The sequence below is a fragment of the Lissotriton helveticus genome, chromosome 9 (genome assembly GCF_964261635.1).
Source record: "Lissotriton helveticus chromosome 9, aLisHel1.1, whole genome shotgun sequence".
NCBI classification, from domain to species: Eukaryota; Metazoa; Chordata; class Amphibia; order Caudata; family Salamandridae; genus Lissotriton; species Lissotriton helveticus.
This window is the reverse complement of record NC_136070.1, coordinates 225,259,952-225,281,848: the sequence shown is the minus strand read 5'-3', so window position 1 is coordinate 225,281,848 and position 21,897 is coordinate 225,259,952. Positions and strand designations below refer to the sequence as shown.

Sequence of the window (21,897 nt, the reverse complement as noted above, 5' to 3'; positions counted from 1 at the left end):
TACGTCTGTGTACAAACTGCAGATCAAAGGCTAGGACCCCCAAGGCGATGCTCCGCCCCTTCTTAGGTAGATACAATGTGCTCAATCGAGATCAGTGACACATACACTTGTTAGTGCTGCGTTTAGAACCCGTACATTAAGCGCTATATGCATGATGGCACACTGCACCGCTTCCGTCATACTCGATAATAAATGTGCTCATTATCGTCATCGAGAGCAGCCCCCCTACCCGTTAATGTACACTCCATTTGCGTGGTCCGGACCGAGCAACCCATTTCGGGGACACCCCTGCCCAACCTTACTGTGGAATCTTCAGTCTAGGCTTGCGGAGGAATGCTTGACACCCCCCACATGACACACACTAAGTACCTGCCACCCCCTGCATTCAAACCCAAACAAGAACTCCACCTTAAGAGGGTAACGGCGTCGGGTGGTGGTGGTGGGTCCCACCGCATCCATAGCGATGTTAAACGAGTCCTGCTTGAGTTGAAGACGGACATTTGAGGCAGTCGGTGTGTATTTGGCAAAGCGAATTCCGGAGATTTGAACCGGGGAGCTGCTATTTGTGATATTTTGCTGTTAGACGCGATCCAGAATGTAAGAAGCATTTTCCAGATAAGGGACACATCTCCTCGTTGCAGACGGTGCACGTTAGATGCCTAGCCTGGCGCTATTTACATGTCAGATAACTCTGGGCTTTACGTCACATCGTGAGGCAGTCTGGTACTTGCAGTTTTCAGCACATACAATGACGCAGTCGAATTACATTTCAAAGACCAGTTCCACCCAAGGTGTCGTGATTTTCCGATGCCAGCGTGCAGACAGGCTCGCCTTTTCCCGAGGCATCTTGTCCCCTCCTCTGGCACGGCCGCGGCTTTTACAAGTGCCTCTAAAACAGTCAGGGCAAGGGCTCCCTCTAGTGGCTGCTATGGAATATTGCTGCCCAACTCAGCTGGGATTGTTTCTCGTGCACAAAGTCGAGGCTCAAACGAATACTGCTGCTGCATACACAAACAAGTAGGGATTAAAGTCATATTTCAAGCACGGAACACCCCGCCCTTCCAGCTAACATCTGCTGGTTATTAACACAACTAAAGCCTCCCTTAAAAGAGCATATCCCAGTTAGACTCACGGACAGCGGGAGGGGGGGGGAAGGGGGGGCCGGGAACGGCGCACCGTCAATGGGAGGAGGGGGGGCGGGAACGGAACGGAAACCGAGGTCGGATTTGAAAACAGTTCACGAACACAATCGAACACAATCAGACAATGCCAGGAGAAGGGGATAGAGGGATGTTCGTCAGCCACGAACAAATGATCACAACGCGCCGTCCCCCCCAAAAAAAACAAGTCAGGTCCCGGGCCGCGCTGTGATTGGCTGACGTCACGGGGGTTTCCCGGCCGGCAGCCAATCACAGCGCGGCCCGGGAATGACGTCACGGGGGTGTCCCGGGCCGGCAGCCAATCGCAGCGCGGCCCGGGACAAAGGGGCGGGGCTTAAAAAAAGCACCAGAAACGCCCCCGAATCGCGTTTTCGTGAGAAAGCGCGATTGACAGCCTCTGCCTCCCAATGGCTAGCCTCCATTTATGGAGCTAGCCAATTGGAAACAGAGGCTGTCCTAACCTCACTACTAACAACAAAAGATTTCGACTGGGAGGGGCTTCGCCCCTCGCCAAAAGTCGAAACCTAAAAAGCACACGCACGAGCAAGTGCAATTTCTAAGTACAGATTTTTGCCCCTGCGCACTGCATCGCTAGGGGCGAACCCTATAAGGCTGTTTAATACGCAGTGCCCTTAAAGACCGCACTGTCACAATGTCAACCTTTAACATTTGCAAGGTATCATCAACCTTCTTTATTTATTTATTTATTTATTTATTTAATGCATTTTTATAAAGCGCGGACTTTACCCGAAGGTGTCAGAGCACTGTACAATAGAACCCGTTACCTTACATGAGAGAACTGTTGCAGGAATAGAGCAAACAAAAATAGCATGAACAGACTGTATAAGCAAAAGTAAGAATAAATATGACAAATTTTACAATGACTAAAGAACTTCCTGGCGAACAATATCAGGCCATAGAATCAAAACAACGCAGGAATAAGGAACACAATTTTTCAAACACAGCAAGCACAGGATGTATAAGCAAAAATATAAACATATGTGACAAATTTACAATGACTAAATAACTTACTGCTTACTGGCAGGGTCTGAGAAGGAGGGAATTAGTTATGAAAGTGTCTTTGGAATAAAAGAGATTTGAGGTCCGCTTTGAAGATCTGAATTGAGGTGATGGCACGGAGCGAAGGAGGAAGCGAGTTCCAGGTTCTCACCGCATTACCTGAGAACGATTGTGCCAACAGTTTTTCTCTTTTGAAGGAGGGGGGTTCAAGAAGGAACTTTTCCGCATTCCGAGAAGGTCTTGAGCCTCCAGACAGTTTGAGTTTATTCGCCAGATAGCGAGGGGAGGAAGAGTGCAAAGCTTTGTGGGTGATGCACGCTGTTTTGTAGATAGCTCTAGCCTCGATGGGAAGCCATCGGAGAGAAGACGGGATAGGAGTGATGTGGTCACTTCGTTTGGACCCTGAAATGAAGCGAGCTGCTGAATGAAGGACGGATTTGAGGGGGGAGAGGTGAGATTTGGGAAGGCCAGTCAGAAGAGAATTACAATAGTCAAGTCTAGAGAGAACTAGCGATTGGACCAAGGTTTTTAGGTCATTCTCCGGGAAGAACCGACGAATCCCCCATAAAAGTCGCAGTTGATAACGTGCGCTCTTGGCCATGGAGTTGATGTGTGAGATGAAGTTGTGTCTTTTGTCAAGTATGACACCTAAGGATTTAGCGCAATCCACAATGATGGGTTTACTGTTGAGTAGATTTGATTGATCCATCCAGGCTTGAACAGGAGGCGGAGAGAGAGAGAGCTAGATATGAGGAGGAATTCCGTTGTGGAGGGATTGAGAATGAGTTGGTGAACTAGCATCCAGTTGTGAATAGTGTTGAGAGTAGAGCTGAGTAGTGAGAGATCATGAGGGGAAGACACCTTGAGGTAGATTTGGGTGTCATCCGCATAGAGATGGTAGAGGATTCCAGATTTGCTTAGAAGGTTCCCTAATGGTTCCAGATAGAGATTGAACAGAGTGGGAGCAAGGAGAGAACCTTGAGGGACGCCTTGATCAACCACCAGTGGAGATGAGAGACTATTTACAATCTTGATCATTTGGGATCTGTCTGTGAGGAAGGAATATGCTACTTACCAGTATGCATCTGTTCTTGGCATGTAGGGCTGCGGACATTCATATCTATGCATAGATCGCCGCCTAGTGTTGGGTCCGGATGATTGCACATTGTTGTCCTGGAAGAGAATTCGAAGTATCACGAGCTAGGTGGCTCCTCCCCTGGACTACAGTGCGTATGGGCATCCTCTCCATCCTCAGATTGTTTTTCGCCATTGTGGCAGAGATGGAGTATGATACAGTAAGTGATGTCCATGCTAGAGATTAATTCTGAGTGCTACAGCTGCGACAGGCACCGGGGAGGAGGGCGGGCGATATGAATGTCAGCAGCCCTACATGCCAAGAACAGATGCATACTGGTAAGTAGCATATTCCGTTCAAAGCATGTGGGCTGCTGAATTCATATCTATGCATAGAATGGATAGCAGTCTCCCCCTTAGCGGTGGTTGCCCGTGCCAGCTGCAGCAGTCTGAAAAAGAGTTTTGAGAACAGCCTGTCCTACAGCTGCCTGCTGCTTGGAGTGTACATCTACACAGTAGTGCTTGGTAAATGTATGTATGGTAGACCATGTGGCTGCTCTACATATTTCTTCTAGAGGAATGTTTCCTAGGAAAGCCATGGATGCCCCTAACTTGCATGTTGAATGCGCTCTTGGGGGAACTGTTAATGTGCGTTTAGCTTTGTGATAAAAAATTTGTATGCACTTAACAATCCATCTGGCTATACCTGATTTGGAAATGGGGTTGCCTTTATGCTGTGGCGAAAAGGCAACAAACAGTTGCTTAGTTTTTCTGAAATGTTTCGTCCTATCTATATAGTACAGGAGAGCTCTTTTAACGTCTAGTGTATGTAGAGCTCTTTCTGCCACTGAATCTGGATTTGGGAAGAACACTGGCAGTTCTATTGTTTGATTGATGTGAAAGTGGGATACCACCTTTGGCATAAATTTAGGGTTTGTACGTAGCACCACCCTATTTGCGTGAATTTGGATGAATGGCTCCTGAATAGTTAGGGCTTGCAGCTCACTAACTCTTCTAAGTGATGTAATTGCCACTAAAAAAGCCACTTTCCATGTAAGGAATTGTATTTCACACGAGTGTAGAGGTTCAAAAGGTGGTCCCATCAGTCTGGTTAGAACTTCGTTCAGGTTCCAGACTGGTGAAGGTGGGTGTCTTGGAGGAATCACTCGTTTGAGTCCCTCCATGAAAGCTTTAATAGCAGGTACTGTGAAGAGTGAAAGGTGCTGCCTGTTTAGAAGATAAGCTGCTACCGCAGCTAAATGTATATGTATGGAACTGTAGGCTAAATTGCATCTGTATAAATGTAACAGATAACATATGATGTTTTGAGTTGATGCATCTAGCGGATTTACGTCATTATTGTTACAATAGATGACAAATCGTTTCCACTTTGCCGCATAGCATGCTCTGGTTGTAGTTCTTCTTGCCTCCTTGATAATATTCATGCAGTCAGGAGGCAAGTTTAGGTAACCAAACTCTATGACTTCAGGAGCCAGATCGCAAGGTTTAACTGTTGCGGATCTGGGTGCTGAATGTGTCCATGGCTCTGCGTTAAAAGACTGGGTGTTAATTGCAGCCTTTGATGAGGCACCACGGAAAGTTCTAGGAACGTGGTGTACCACGGTTGCCTCGCCCACGTTGGAGCAACTAGGATGAGGGTCATTGAGTGTTGTCGTAGTCTGCGTGCCACTAGTGGTATGAGCGGGGCTGGTGGAAAAGCGTACGCAAATCTGCCTGACCAGTTCATCCATATCGCATTGCCCTGAGACTACGGGTGTGGAAACCTGGCGGCGAAGCTTTGGCATTTTGCGTTTTCCCTTGTGGCGAACAGGTCTATCTCTGGGTGACCCACTGCTGGAAGTACTGTTGCAGCACCGAGGGATGTATCTCCCACTCGTGCATCTGGTGGCTGTGTCTGCTGAGCAGATCCGCCATCTGGTTGTCCCTGCCTGGGAGGTGTTCCGCCATGAGGAATATGTTCCTCTGAATGGCCCACTTCCACATGCTTTGCGCTAGATGTGACAACTGTGGAGAGTGTGTCCCTCCCTGCTTCTGTATGTAGTACATGGCAGTCATGTTGTCCGTGCGGATCAACACTACTTTGTTGCACAAATGTACTTTGAACGCCTTCATTGCCATAAAGATTGCCATCAGTTCCAGCAGGTTGATGTGCATCCTCTTTTGCTGTGTCGTCCATAGTCCCTGCACTGTGTAATGGAGGACATGCGCTCCCCATCCCAGGAGAGATGCGTCCGTCATCAGCACTATTTGTGGTACAGGCTCTTGAGTTGTATGCGTGACCGGTCACCAACACTAGGTCTGTTAATTGTCCTTGAGCCTGGTTCCACTGCCGTGCTAAGCACTCCTGAAGCGGACGCATGTGTGGTCTCGCGTGAGGGACTATGAAGATGCAGGAGGCGATTATGCCTGTCAACTGCATAAACACCCTTGCTGTGAGCGAGTGTTGGGGTCTGAATTTTTGAATCAGTAAATGAATGCTGTTGATTCTTGTCAAGTTTGGCTGCGCCTTTGCTGCCAGAGTGTCTATTATTGCCCCCAGGTACTGTTGTACGTGGGCGGGCTGAACATGAGACTTTGGGTAGTGTAAGGAGAACCCGAGGCTGTGTAGGAGGTGAATAGTGCGGGACATGTGGCTGGCACATTGCTGGGCTGACTTTGCTTGGATAAGCCAGTCGTCCAGGTAGGGATAGACGTGAATATGGTTCCTCCGTAGGTGCGCAGCTACTGTCGCTAGGCACTTAGTAAACACCCTGGGGGCTGTTGTCACCCCTAAAGGCAGGACCTTGAACTGGTAGTGCTGATTCTGTGTGGTAAACCTGAGATATTTCCTGTGTGCTGGATGTATCGGTATGTGGAAATATGCGTCTTTTAGGTCTAGTGTTGCGAGGAAATCTCCCTGACTGAGTGTAGCAGGGAGGCCGGGAAGGTATCAAACTCTGCCACACTGAGCAATGGTAGAACCTGCTGTAGATTGAGCATGTGAAAATGTTCTGACCAGATGTATTGGTTTAGGAGCCTGAGGTCCAGTACTGGCCTGAGAGACCCGTCCTTTTTGGGGATTAAGAAGTACAGCGAGTATACCCCTGTACCCTGTTCCTGTACAGGTACGAGTTCTATGGCCCCTTTTTGCAGCATGCTGATGACTTCTTGCTGCAATAAGTGTTTGTGCTCTGCGGACATAGGACGGTGTCTTGGGGGTATGTCGGGCGGAGTGGAGGTTAGCTCTAGACAATAGCCGAACTGGATACGTTGTCTCACCCACCTGTCTGTGGTAATGCTTTCCCAGAGTGACAGGAACTGTTGTAATCGTCCCCCGACCGGTGTTACATGGTCTGGGGGAAGTGACAAGGCGTCACTGTTTAGTATTGGCGGAGGATCTGGTGTTGTTATTCCCTCGTCCTCTGCCTTTGTTGCTGTTGCCACGGTATCCACCTCTATTGTTTTTAGTATAGGTGGTCTGCGTGTTCCCTTTATTGTATGGGGTCTGCTGGGATGCCTGGCCTCATGCAGCTCCTCTGTTACCGGAGCGACGAAAGGAGCCTCCTCTGAACTGTTGTGACTGCAAGGCACCCATAGACTTGGCTGTCTCAGTGTCCTTTTTAATCTTCTCTAATATTGTGTCCACATCAGGACCAAATAAATAATCAGGGTTCACAGGCTGATTTAATAATGTGGTTTGACTCTCAGGTTTGAACCCAGAGATGTGTAACCAAGCATGTCTCCTGAGCATGACACTTGTATTGATGGCCCTGGCTGCGGTGTCTGCTGCGTCTAGCGCACATTTAATAGATGCGTTAGATATGAGTTTACCCTCTTTTATCAGTGTCTCTGCTCCCTCCTTGTAGGCATCAGGCAAATGTTGTAGCAGTTGCTCTAGTGTGTCATAATGAGCCCTATCATACCTGGCTAATGGCGCTTGTGTATTAGAAATTATCCATATATTAGCTGCTTGAGCAGCCACCCTTTTTCCAGAAGCTTCAAATATCTTCGACTCCTTGTCTGGAGGAGGAGGAGCATTGCCAGTGGTTTGTGAGTTGGCACGCCTACGAGCATTTGATACCACCAAAGAGTCTAATGGCAGCTGTCCCTTAATATATGTAGGGTCCACAGGTGCCGGCCTGTATTTTCTTTCAATTCTGGGGTTAAGAACCCTTGCTCTTGTGGTTTCCTTGAAAATGTCTCCTGCGTGTTTAAGGACACCTTTTAACATTGGCAATGTTTTGACTGATTTCTCTGAAGTGGAAAAAGTGTCAAATAGAAAGTCTTCTTCAATTGGATCAGCATGCATTTCTACATCATGATTGTGTGCTGCCCTTTCTATTAATGCGTTAAACGCAGCCGTATCCTCTGTTGGCGAAGTCTTGACAGGATAAGAAGGAGTGTCAGGATTAGTCTGTGACTCCCCCGGGTCGACAGGGTCTGTCCAGGCTTGAGTCTGGTCATCCTGATCCGTGTCCAGAGGGTAATTAAATTCTTCATTGTAGTCATACTCCATATCCTCATCATTGCGTGTGGGTGAGTATGCAGAGGTGTCTTGGCCATGGTAACTTATAGTCTCAAAAAGGACAGGTGATGTGGAAGAATCCCTTTTTGTTTTGAGTGGAATTTTATATGTTTCAAGAGGATTTTCTGACCTGATTTTCCTCTGATAAATAGTGAGTCTGCTTGTGTCGGAGTCGATATGTAGCTTAGACTCTTCGTCGTAGGAGGGCTCTTGGTACACAACGTCCTCTTCCAGAGAATGACTCCTTTTCCCCATGGACACCTTTTTGGACGGTTCGATCCCTGTCTTCGGATCGAGCGCTTTAGGCCGTGCAGTCGGGGGCAGTCCGAATTTTATCGGTGGCATAGTATTTGTCGACTGACTGACCTTTTTTGGGGCTGGCGTCGTCATCGGTCCGACCGACTTTGTCTTCTTGCCAATACGTGTTTGGCCTTGCGTTGACTTCGGTGCCTGTTGCGTCGTAGGCGCCGCCTTTTGCCTCGACTCGACGTGGTCCTTCGAGCCGGTTTTGGACTTCGGCTCGAGGCTTTGACGAGCTGGTGCCTGTCGACTCGTTGCTTCGGATCGAGACCCGTCCGAGACTCGAGTCCCTTGTTTGTGTCGCTGTCCGTCGACGTCGACCTCGTCGGCTCGACGTGCCTGACTTTGGATATGGACTTCAGCGTACCGATCTTCGGGTCGACACTCTTTAGTTGTGACCCCGCAGGGTTGTCGACAACTTTTTTCTTCGTCGAACCCGATGGATCCGAACTCTTCGTTCCGAAGACTGTCTCCAGCAGTTTCGGTTTCGTTTTCGACTCCATGGCTTTCGGTTTCGATTTAACCAGTGACTGGTAACGTTCGACCGATGGCTCGTGTGATAAATTCTTAGCCGGGCCGAGACGCGGGGCTATAGAATGTTCGGTATGATCTTGGCTAAGGCCTGTTGGCGATGCCTCGACCTGAGCCCTTGGAAGTCTTTCTGTGTCCATACCGGGCCCCGTACTCACTGTTGGGCCCGGTTCATCGCTCGAGTCGTCATCGACGACTCCGATGGCCGATGCGTCGTCCCTTACCTCGACCACGTTTTCATTCTCGACGCTACCTTCCTCGTCCTCTTAATAGTTGGAGTCATGCTCCGACCCGGGATCCGACCGCTGTTCTGGATCCTCAGTCTCGACGACCTCATCGTCTTCTTCATCGAAGATATTCACCGGGTCAGGCGCTGGCTTCGCCATCGTTTGTCTCGCTGCGCGCCGAAGTCGAAGCGTCTTCTTTGATCTGAATTTGGCACAAGTTAGGCAGTTGGCCTCATTGTGCTCCGGAGATAGACACTTGTTGCACACCGGGTGTACATCGATGTGTGGGTATTTAGAATTGCAAAGGGGGCATCGTTTGAACGGGCTCCGTTCCATCGACGATCGGGCCTCTGGTGTCGAAAAGGCCGCGCGGCTCTCTTCGACGTCCTGCTCGAAAAGAACTGGAACAAGTACTCGGCACCGATCGAAATAACAATACCGACGACCCCGAAGGCCTTTTGGCCTTTAGAAAAAGTTTCCGAACTTGAGTAAAGAAAGTACATCCGAACCCAATGGCGGAAAAAAACAATCTGAAGATGGAGAGGATGCCCATGCGCACTGTAGTCCAGGGGAGGAGCCACCTATCTCGTGATACTTCAAAGACTCTTCCAGGACAACAATGTGCAATCATCCGGACCCAACACTAGGCGGCGATCTATGCATAAGATGTGAATATCAGCAGCCCACATGCCTCGAACAGAGGCAAACCATTTGAGTACAGTGCATTTCCACGCCCATTCTCTGTTGAAGAATGTTAAGGAGGGTGTTGTGATTAACAGTATCAAAAGCTGCAGAGAGGTCAAGAAGGATCAGAAGGCACGATTCCCCTGAATCGAGAATATGCAGCGTATCATCGATCACTTGCAGCAGGGTTGTTTCAGTGCTGCAGTTTTGAATAAAGCCCGACTGGAACATGCCGTGGAGATTATTGTCCATAATGTGTTGGGACAGTTGTTTTGCAACACATTTTTCTGTGATCTTTGAAAGAAAAGGGAGATTGGTGATGGGGCGGAAGTTATTGAGGTCATTTGTATCTGCAGAGGGTTTTGTTTAGAAGGGGGGTAACCTGTCCTGTTTTGAGGACGGACACTTGGGAGGGATCCTTGACTGAGGAAGAGACTGACTAGCCTGGTCCAGTAGGAGAGAGTGTTGGTATAGAAATCAATGGCGATGCCACTGGGAATGAGGTCAGAGGAATGGTTGGAAGGTTTGGTTTCGCGGATGCATTTGAGGAGATCAACCTCTGAAATGGCGGCAAAGTTCTGCCAAGTGACTAAGGATTTTCGCTCCTCGATGGGGGTGGGGTGGGTGACCTGTTCCACCAGAGATTTTACCTTTTGATCGAAGAATATAGCGAACTCAGTTGCTTTCTTTGATGCATCCTCAGGCTTGATGGTTTGGGGAGAACAATTTGGGTTTTTGATGAGGTCGAAATGTTTTTTGGGTCTGTTTTTAGCTGAATCGAGAAGGGATCTGAAGTGTGATGTTTTTTCCTGGAAGATGTGTTTGTGGTATATGGATCTTTCTGAACGTAAAAGAGAGAGGTTGGGGGTGGATGGAGATTGTCTCCAGTGCTTCTCTAAGAATCTAAGGTTTTTCCTTTCGTCATAGAGAGCTTTGTTGAACCAAGGAGCTGATGGGGTGGGTCTTTTCCTTTGGAGTGGAGCAACCTTGTCGATTTCGACTGCGAGTATTGAGAGGCATAGGTGAGTGAGATCGTTGACATCCGTATTGGGGTCTAGACTAGGAAGAGATTGCATAGCAGAATCACATAGAGTCTCAAGATCAATGATTTTTGTGTTGCGGAACCACGGAGAGGCTCTTTTGGGTTGGCCGAGAGTTAAAATGTGAGAGAGGTTAAAACAGAAGGGAATGAGGAAATGGTCAGACTAGTCCACATGGATGGGTGAAGCAGTGGTAATCTGGTCTGATTTGGAAATCACAAGGTCCAGAATTGAGCCCTTGTCATGTGTAATTTCCGAGCAGTGTTGTGCAAAATCATTAGCGGAAAGAAAGGTTGCAAGCTTGTTGGCAGCCGAATCTTCCAAAGAGCCCCAGTGGAGATTGAAATCACCTAGGAAGATCTGCTTATCGCTCTGTGAATATTGGTCACTAATGAATTCCTCCATGAAGGAAGAGCAGTTTCCAGGCGGGTGGTAGATGGTATGGAACCTGAAGGGTGTGCCATGATGAACTTGGAATTCTAGGGAGAGGCATTCAAAGGTGCGAAAGAGGGTAGTGGGAGAGGCTTTGATTTGGAGGGTGTTTCTGAAGATACTCGCAACACTTCCCCTGATCTTGCCTGGTCTATCGTTTCTGAGAATAGAGTAGTCAGTAGGTAACAAAAGATAAAATGAAGTGTGAGAGGAGTCATTAAACCAGGTCTCAGTGAGAAAGAGCATGTCGAGATTGTGGTGAGTGATGGTGTCGGAGATTTCCAGTTTGTGTTTGGTTGCAGATCTGCAGTTATGGAGCATACCGTGTAGCTCTGACGCAACTTTTTTGGTGATGTGAGTGTCTGGACTGATGAGGGGGATAAGGATTAGATTCTTGAATGAGGGTGCCCCTTGAGGGGGAGGCTGGTAAGTTCAGACGGAAGAGATGGTCTGAATGGCAAATTGAGTAGAGTTGTTAGGAGAGGCGAGTGCAGGGGAAATGACATTGATGGTCTTGTAGGTAGGTTGGTAATGTCTGTGGAGGATAGATTGTGGTTGGCTCTATTGGGGCGCGGGAGCAAGGAACTCCTCGGGAGGTTGTTCGGGGAGGGGGATATCTTAGCACATAGGAGTGAAATGGACGCTTCGAGCAGGGAAATGAACGAGATGAGGGAATCAAATTTAGTTCCCAGAGAGAGGTGTGCTAAGCACGGAGTGAAGGGTGGCTCAATGGTTAACGGAGAGAGTGGACAAGGCGAAGGAGGACAGGAGGAAGTGGGGGACCGGGCAGAGTGTTGGGGAGCGAGGGTCGAAGGTGGGGGAGGAAGTGAAGTATGCAAAGAAGGGCAGTGGGCTGTGGGGGGCTGGGGGGAGATTTGTGATGTAAGGGTCTGAGGGGGGAAAGAAGGTGGTAGAAAGGAGTGAATGGAGTTACTGAGATATTTTTACTGGTGTTGAGCAGAGGTGAAGAATAGAGATCATACCTGGGAGGAGAAAGTTGAGAAGTAGAAATGGATGGCTGGAGGAGGAGGGGGGAGGGCGTGGGGTAATAGGAAGGCCGTGGATACGGTGAGGTGAGAGGAGAAGGGGTTGAACAGGGAGAGGATGGAGGGAGGTCAAAGGGAGGCCACGCGAGTGGGGAGAAGAGAGAGGGTGCAGGCCAGGTACCATGGGTAATGAAAGGTGAATGTAGGGGTAAAGGCACCAGGCAGAGTGAGGGGGGTTAATCAAAATGAAAGTTGTGGGAGGAGTGAAGGGCTGAGCAGTCAAAGGGAGGGAAGAGGGAGGAATTACCAAGAGTGGAAACAGGGTTGTGAAGCATAGGGGGGAATACAAGATGAGGAGAGAAGGGGGGGGGGTGAGATCAGTGGGAGGGAAGATGATGGGATTACCAATAGGGGAGGCAGGGATGTGAGGCATGGGAGGGGGGAGAGAAGGTTGTAGAAAGATGGGGGATGTGAGAGCAGAATTGAGGGTACGAGGAAATACATTTGGCCCATCAAAGGGCACATCCATAACTTTGGATTGAACCTCAGGTCTGAGGGAGTTTTTAGCCACCAATACCTTTTTATTAGTGTTGCATTATCAATCTCCATGAAAGCACAGGTTGAGACGTCCAGAGGTGCATCGATTACCAAAGCTGATGCTTGTTCTCTATGCGCTGGCCTTTGATTTGCATTCTTGGTAACAGCAGTACTATGTTGCTTCAAAGTTGCTGGTCCAACCTTGCAACTATATAGCTGATGAACTTGTTATTTTAACTGTATCTGCAGCTAGAATGTCAACTCTTTTGCCCAAAAAACGCTACTTGCGCCCCTCCTAATCAGTTGCACAGAATGGAAGGGTTTCTTAACCTTGACAGTTCATGGTGCAGCTGAGTTTGTGATCATGTACTTCTTCTTAATTCTTGACAGATTCACAGTAGCAGGTGCTGGTTTTGCATGGTGACAAGACTTTTTTTTTTACATAAGTTTCAAAATAGATATAGACCGGGCACGCCGATGGATCTTTCCCGCATAAATATTTTATTTCTTTACAGCAGAGGTAGAAATGCTGAAATGGCAAGAAGCTTTCTCCAGTAGAGTGCAGAAACTTCCCATCTTGGGACTGGCTCAGGTCTTGCATTGTGGAGAATTATACATCTTTACTTGGGGTTCTCAGGCTAGCTTTCCAGTCATGCATTTGAATCATCGTCAAAGGTTACAAATGGAGGTGTTCCAGCACCATCACTGTCCGGCACCTCTACGATCTTTGTCACTAGAACTAGAGACCTCTCCATCAGTGCCACTAGAGCACTTTGCTTAGATGATGATGATGGCTACCTGATCAGGCTGTGGATCGGAAGGAATGGTAGACAATACTAGGGTTACGAAGTACATACCCCTTCTGGCTGTAAACCAGGATGGGTAGGTAGTGGTAGTCTTTAAAACATGTCCAATATAATGTCCTGTAAACATTTCAACATTTCAAAAGAAACTTGCTCCAATGGTGGAGCAAGTCAGACCCCTAGTCTCTCATGGAACTCTGCAATACACCGGTTTAGGTGATTGCAAACAGCGTGTCTTGAGTGGTGAAAATATATATTCTTTATACTTGCTATGTGAACTCACAATTGCATATTAAGATCCGATGGACTGGTAGCCCATTGTTAATCTTCTAGGCAGTCATTGTCACTAAAGAATGCCTTAATCTCATCAAGATTCAAATGACCCAGTCTCTTCCCATTCCTGACCTAAAAAGGCATCCTGTATTTGTTTCTTTAGTAGCCGAAAACGTATTGGTGACACCATCAAGGACTGTAGGCAGCATTACTCAAGTTAGCAGTGAAACCACCGAGAATGACAACACCAACAGCAGTAGTGGATTATGTAGCATCAAGAGGAAGGCACTGGAAGTGGTTTCGTGAAATTTCCAGTCATCAAAAGCCTTTGTGTTGTCGTCAATATTATCATCCATCTGAATGACGACAGTTTAACCATCGACGATGGCCTCAGACACAGCAGGTGGGGTCAACACAGGCTACATTGTCGACAACAATGGATGCTTCTTGGTAGGTATAAGTATGCTCAACACTAGGGCATGTGACAGACTAGCATGCTCTCTAACGTTTTGGAATTGTGGCTAGGATAAAGGCAATACAGGCATTTAGCATGTGGATACATTTGGCCACCGGCCTTTCATGCCTTTAAGTAGATTTCATCTGTATGATTTCCTTATTAAATAACTGAAGAAGGTCTTCTTTTGGAGAGAGCTTTCCAGAGGATTCCTCACACTTCACGTGAGGTTGTAACCATCTGGCAGGCAAGAAGCAAATGGGTGCTGGTTTCTGACTGGCTGAATTTAGATCATTTAGATTTTTTTTGTTGTAAACATCTATTTGTTTTCAAGTTTACAAGTTTGGAGAACTGACAATGATGTGGTTAGCATTTAGATGGTTTGGGAAAAGTTCAATGTTACTGATCGTAAAGGTACACTGGTGTATTAAAATTGTTACAGAAATGTTCCCCGTCTAACAATAGGGAATAATTCAAGCAAGTGAATCTAAGAAAGATCCAGTGCACAGGAGGGTAGTTCAAACAAGCATAAGCAATGAATGGCAGTAGTGTTTATGTTTTGCAACCATACTTTACCTTTTCAGTGTATACATACAGAACATACAAACTTCAACTTTATGTTAGCCCTCTACATCCATCAGTCTGTTTAAGTGTCAGTGCACTTTAGCCACTGGTTCTATTCACTGAGAACTGGATTTTTTCGTTTGCACAGCCGCCCAAGTAGTTGTTTACTTCATTGCCATTGCTGGTCATCCTTTTTTGTTTTTTAAATGTGTCTTCATGATAGGTAATATTTTGCTCATCTTTTTCAAACACATGGTGGTGCCACTTAAACTTTTTAAATTATTGTTAAAGCTGTAATGCTTGCTTCATATGTTTAAAAAATAAATAAATAAATAAATTAATAATAATAATAATAATAATAATAATAATAATGGTCTTGCTAAGACCAGACTTTTTGGTTTTGACAGTGCTTTTTTTTCTCTTTAAAAAAAAAAAAGTCATTCTACCCATGCCATTACTAACGCACCTAAAACTATGTAATGCCTCCACAATGTAGATCAGGCTACATAATACTGAGGCTATTAGTGGACGCGATGAAGTGGGGGTACACCCAATAAAATAGGTGACTGCTCTATTGCCAACAAATCACTAGTCTACAGATTTAGGTCACCTGGACAAATATGTGGCAAAAGCATAGTTAATCACACCTCTTTTAATGCTCTTCTTAAACATGGCATTATATACTAAAAACATATCAAAATGTATCACAATATATCCAAGAAGTTCCTTTTAATACATTTCTGCAAACCAAACTCTGCCCAAATTATTGTATAGGGTATGAAATAGATTAATCATTTAAATCTGAAAACTGAACAGTATGTTATGCTCTCTTTTACAAATTCATGCATCCTGAAGTGATTTTTATTCAACATTCTGCAGAACACGATCACTAATAAAAATAAACCATTACCTCAAGGAGACCAACAGCTATGGAAAGTGCTACACCAGAAGAACGCAAAGGTCGTTTCCCTTGTGGAACTGGCCAAGGGTCCCTCTGCAACTCTCCAAGTAGATCAGTTAGATTCATGTCAATTTTCTGCACAGGTTGCAAGAATCTGTATCAACAGAATGAGTACAAACAGATGTACTGAATCATTTGGAGAAACTATTCTTAATCGAAACAGTATCTAAATGTTTATTCCATCTAAAGAAAAGCAAAATGTGCATCGTCAATTAGTTTCCTCTTCAAAAGGTCATTAAGGGTACTACTATATGGAATACACTGGATTTGGTTTAAAATATATATAATTACATATATATAATGTAATGGTTTGGGGTATAATGAAGGAAAAGTTAACTTAACCAGTAATCCTAGTCCTCCATCAAAGAAGTGCAGCACCTACAATGTGGATGACTGTAGGAAGCTGGCTCTCTATATATATACTATACCAAAGTAAAGGTATAGTGTGCACAGAGTCCAGTGGATCCCCAGAGGTTTACAGAGGCTTAAGTAGATAATACTAAAAGCTCTATTTGTAGTAGTGTGGTCAAGCAGTTAGGTTTATATCAGAGGGCCTTGTTAAGCATCAGTTGTACACACTCAGGCAAGAAATGATTACACACTCTCAAAGACTGAATCCAACACCAATTGTTTTATATAAAAAGTTATTACTTTGTTATTTTATTGTAGAACCAAGAGGACCTCGTCAACTAGCAAGGTTCCCAGGTGACCAAAGCATTGCGGCTTACTCACTTTGTGGAGTGTTTCTTCAAACCCAAAGCAGTGTGGATTTAGTCACTTCACCCTTCCATCCCACCTGGAACCTTGCATTGTCGCACGTCGTCAATGTCACCCATGCAGGAATCCGAAGGCTTGATCAACCCTTCCTGTCATGTACTTGGTGCCTCCAAGAAGGGTCAATCATGGAAAACCTGTCCCGGCGCACCCCGGAATTATCCCTCTGGGCAGGTGTCCATTCATTTATCACATGTATTTGTGAGGGCCAGCATATGCCCTGAAGTGCGGAAGGGCAATTGCTCCATTATTCCCTGAGCTGCAGAGGGTTGGAAGCGCTATCAGGCCCTCCCTCGCACAGACGTCACCGAACCTCCTTGTCTAGGCACTTGAAGAACATTTTGGGTATGGGGAATGGCATGTTCAGTAAGATATGTAGGAGTTTGGGGAGGGTAATCATCTTGAGGATGTCAGCTCTACCATCAGTGTAAATGATGCAATGGAAGTCCTCCAAAGGTCGCATAGCTAGAGGAGCAGGGTGAACAAACTCATACTGCAAGTACTCCTGCGACCGCAACGAGGCGTCAAAAATAAACGTGACATCCGTGGACGTCAAGGACGCAGCCCACTGAATCCACCGAGGGTGCAAAGCTTTTGAATTTGGTACACTGGCTTTCGTGACTGCCTCCAAATGAGGACAGGGTGTTACAACCAACATGCGTTTCCCTTGTGACAGAGCCCGTTCTTTAAGAATAGCCATCTGTACAGCTGTTAAAACCTTTTCCACAGTGGGAAACCGCATCTCAGCCGAAGTGTACAAGTGTGACTTGTAAGCAATAGGTACTGTGTCTCCTTCATTAAAAGTGAGGTACGTGAAACCCACTGTCCCTGGTATTATTCTTATCACCAGGTTGGTATGGTTGTCACGAGTCAGTAAGAACTTAGAAGCGAGCAAATCAGCCTGCAAGGATTACAAAATGGCTGAATGCTCAGGCAGCCAGCATGATTTCGAAAAATTTGGTTATATCAAAGCATACAAAGGCTTGATACGCTGGGCATATTCCGGAATGTATGTCCTCCGGAAATTTAAAAAACCCAGCAAAGACTGTAATTTTTTCAGTGTAGTAGGAGTGCGCAACTGTGCGCACTTCTCCAAGAAGTGAGGAGCCAAACCTCTACCTTCATTGTTGAGCTCATAGCCCAAAAACAACACTGTGTGCTCAGCAATGTGCGATTTTGCAAAGTTAAATTTGTAACCCATGTCTGCAAAGTTACAAATAACAGAATTTACACGACACAGATGCTCCCAAATATCGTCGTCTGTGAGATATATGTCATCCACATACGAACAAGCATCTGGGTCGAGTGCCTCCAGAATAGAGACAATGCGAGCGGTAAATATACCAGGACTATTCTTATAGCCCATTGGGAGACGCCGGAATTGTTTTTGGACCCCAGCGCACGTAAAACTGGTCCATTGGGAGCTAAAGCTGTCCAATCTGTGGGCATAGAAACAGTTGGATATGTCAAGCGTTGTCTTAAAACGCTTACGCACGAGACTATCCACAAGGGCAGAGCCGTGAGTATTCTGTACTGCGCAGTTACGGCAATGCGAGTTCAAATGCCGGTAATCCAATACCAAACGATATGATCCGTCAGGCTTGGTCACAGTAAAAAGAGGATTATTCATCGGTGACACACAAGTTTCAATAACTCCCTGATATTCTAATTGTTCAAGGATTTCCGCGACGGAAGCTTTGGCTTCACGCCGAATGGGATATTGAGGTTGAGGCTGCGGCTGAGACCGCAACGGAATTTCGTGGCAAGGCGACAATTTATCCCAACCACATTGGTTACGGTACAGAGCCGGTGCGAGAGCCCGAGCCCACTCTTCTGCAAAATGCAGCGCATGCTCTTTCGAGACAGTGTTCGCGAAACTGAGGAGGATTACCTCCTCCCCTCGCGGCGCCGCGAGCACAAAAGGTGGGGGCCAGTCAGCCTCCGAAAGCAAAATATCATACGTAGAAGACAGATTTTCCCAAAATACCCCTTTTACGGTACGCTGTATGTCACCTTCAATTAACAGGACAATTTCATAGTCTTTCAGGGGGAGCAAGTCTCGTATCTGCTGTTTCTATTACAACGTAGACATCAGTCGCTGTCACCCTCAGTAGTGGACGCAGCGTCTCTCTGACTATGGTTATCTCCGCCGCGCTGTCCAGCAAGGTCAGAGCCCACGTCAGATTCCGAAGCCGCGTTCTCACTATCTGTGGCATATCGATGCGCTGTTAAGGCTGCGACTTTCTTTTTCGCACACTGCGGTCTCTTTGGCGTAGAATCCTCCTGCTTCCAAGCGCCTTCTGTCTGGCGGGGCTGGCCATGTCCTTGTTGGCCACCACGTCCCCGTCCGCCTCCTCCTCCACCGGTCTTCGGGGCCGATGAGTCCTGAAAGGAACGAGGAGAGCGTTGATCAGAAACCTGAAATCGATCAGGTGATTTAATCATCGCGCGATCGCGCAAATCATAAACTTTCTCAGCCGGCGCAGGGACCTGTGACGCAGGATATGATTCCTGAGTCTGCTGTTGTTGCTTCCCCTGTTTCTGAGGCCAATTCTGTTTTTTGGACTTTGGTTGTACATCTGCCGCAGCAGATTGCACTTGTGGTTGTTTCTTCTCCTTAACCGCAAAGTACTTCAAACCCTTACTTGTGCGACCGATAGTCTTATAAGCGCCCACCACAATCTTCGCCAACTGGCGGGGCTTTTCGGCATCGGGTAACACCGCCAATGCATTAAAAACCTGGAAGTTCACAGCATCTCCCTTGATGTTGGAGAGTATGAGATCACTTACAATCTCAAAAGAACCACACAGGCGCATACCCAATTCAACCGCTGCCTCTGGACCGTGATCATCCTGAACACGTTTTATGATCGTAGGCAGTACAGCCATAGATGGGGTGCCGAAACACCTCGCATAAACAGCCGCAAAAGTTTTACCCCAACTTTCACAGTCACTGAGTTCGGGAGTGATATCCTTAGGTAAAGTAATCGTCAACATTCTATGTTTATCAGCAGGAGTAGAATTTGGAAACACGGCTTCCAGTTGGTCAAATTTCTCAGCCAGCCAAAAAGGAAAATCATCTTTATTATCAGGGCGTTGACCAAAAACCGAATTTACCATAACTGGATTGAGCCGTAAACCACCACGTTCCGTTTGAACGGCCGGACCCCCCGGGGGACCACCCGGGAGATGACGACCAATGTATTGCACTAATGCACGAATCACAGCAATCGAGACAACATGTAGTCTGCGAATATCCGCAAGGGGACAAGCGCCGTGATTCGGGTGCGGGGTGAAGCCACCCAAAGCAGGCCAATTTGTACCTGGAATGGACAGTGGACCTAACCTCGCAGCGGACAAAGAGTGGGGGAGGGCGCCATCAAACCAAACGCGATGCTGCCAATGATCAATAGGTATTTCCAGTGCCCTGTACGGTGTATATTCAGCCGGTACAGGGGAGGGTGTGTAGTGGAGGAACACTTGAGAATTCGCGTCCACCTCCGGAAATGTGACCCACGAGTAAAAGAGCTCGAAAGGGTACGCCGGATCCGCACACACCACCAAAATCACAACCATGCCCTCCAAAGGGACTTGGTAAGTTTGTAAATGGTTGCGCACCGCAATGCGACTATGCTGCGCAATGGCTACAGCCATGATTCCACCAGAACTACTGAAAAACAAAGGGAACTTTGTAGCGCAACTGGGTAGTAATTCAAGGAAACCGTTTAGAAAGAATCAAGCTTGAATAAAGACCTATTTCAAAAAACAGGTAGGTTTCACCGACACCACCGTTTTCCGGAAACGACAGTGAAGGGGTTAAGGTTTGAATGATATACTACTCGAGTGCCATGATATAAGACCACCAACATTTGGGCGCCATGTAGCAGGGTTTCTGTTCTCCCACAGAACTGTGCACAGAGGATTGGAACCTCAGCGAATTAGGGTGACCCAAAACTAACCTTAGTACCCAACAACCCCCTTACCGAGCTAGCTACAGTGTCTCATTGGTCATAACAAACTCCCAATGTTTAGACAAACCAGAACATGAACTCACCAACCTCAGGTTACGTGGAACACATGAGCACTCTTTCGTTATACAATCATTACAAACCAGAACATGGAGTAAAGAAGAACACGTGAGCATTTGAAATGTTTATTTACTAATGCCGTCTTCTCAGGCGCAGTATCTTAGATAATACAAGTAAACATATTATCAACAACAAAGCTACAAGCATAGTTACTAGTCCATAGAAAGCGAACGGTGACAGCATGTTACCATGCTGTAAATTAATAAGGGTTAACAACACTTATTTCTCACCCTCCCTAACTCACATATTATATTAATAGCTAAGAAGGTCTCTTTGGGTTGAATTAGGGCGGGCCCATACCTCAGTGTCCTAGAATGAAGGGATCACATCAGCATACACCAGCTCTCTCTGCATGCGAACAGCATCAAGTGTGTTTTTGTGCCTCAAGCAAAGCAATATAAAAACCCGCCTCAAGCCCAAAGTTGGCAGAAGCTGCACTTATGTTATGTCTATGAAGGCGCGAAGATCAGACCTCATAACAATTCTGTATCGTGTTGTTCCTGAAGCTTCAGCACTCTCTGTACAGACATAGTTTATTAAGCAAAGCTGATATCAGAGTAATAACATATTATTCTCATGTAAACCACAACGAACTACTAGGTTGAAAGCTAAATCAACAATTAAGTGTCGTGTGCAGAAGCAGCAAAAGGAAAAATGGCGTTTAAACATTTAATGAGCCTATGCTAACTTAACACATTATGATTTTATAAAGATATACAGTAGCTATATGACATCAGAAGGAGTTTCCTCCACATGGCCACACCCTCCTGCAATTCCACCAGTTGAGGGTTCAAGTTTTGCTCTCGGAAACTTTCTGATTTCCAAGTCATGTAAATGACCAGCTATCGAAAGCCCCCGGTCACCTCTAGGGAATCTGGAATCAATATGTTCTGATCCCACCGTCCTGCTTTAAATAAAACAGACTTTCCCCAATGTAACCAATAGCTAGAGAACTCTTCAAACTTCTCCACCTTCTAGAGGGGTTCAATGACATCTAGCATTCTGCGACATACAGAAGAATGTCATTTGCATATAAAGACATCTTCTCCGTCTGCCGTGTTCCCAGGCCGCCACCTATCTCCAATGCCCAGCAAGTCAGTGGTTCTATGCACAGAGAAAACGAGAGGGGATGGGGCAGTCCTGTCTGGTTCCCTTCCTCAACAGGAATGGCGCCAAGGCCATCCCTTTTTATCCTCGCATGGGTTCAGCATTCAAAAGGGCCACCCAGTTACAAAAGTGAGGGCCGACCGCCTTAGCACAGCGAAGAAGGAAGGCCAGTGAATCGAATCAAACGCCTCTTCCGCTGCAGTGGATGTCCCACACGGCGTTTAGCCAGTTATACAGGTGTCTGGTGTTCTGTCTCATTAACCGACATGTTATGAATCCCGTCTAGTCATGATGAACCAGAGCGGACATCACTCCCTTCAAAACATGTGCCAAGATAGTAGCTAGGAGCTTAGCATT

The 21,897-nt window shown here is 46.6% G+C and overlaps 1 protein-coding gene across 4 annotated transcripts in view; it reads right to left on the bottom strand.

Annotated features, from left to right (window-relative positions):
* SEC23A (SEC23 homolog A, COPII component) overlaps positions 1–21,897 on the bottom strand; it is an 891,592-nt gene that overhangs the window by 712,461 nt on the left and 157,234 nt on the right. For all 4 annotated transcript variants that reach the window (XM_078659766.1, XM_078659768.1, XM_078659769.1 and 1 more), the window contains one exon: positions 15,521–15,665. In XM_078659766.1, coding sequence (XP_078515892.1) covers positions 15,521–15,665 — 145 coding nt within the window. The remainder of the gene's footprint in view (positions 1–15,520; positions 15,666–21,897) is intronic.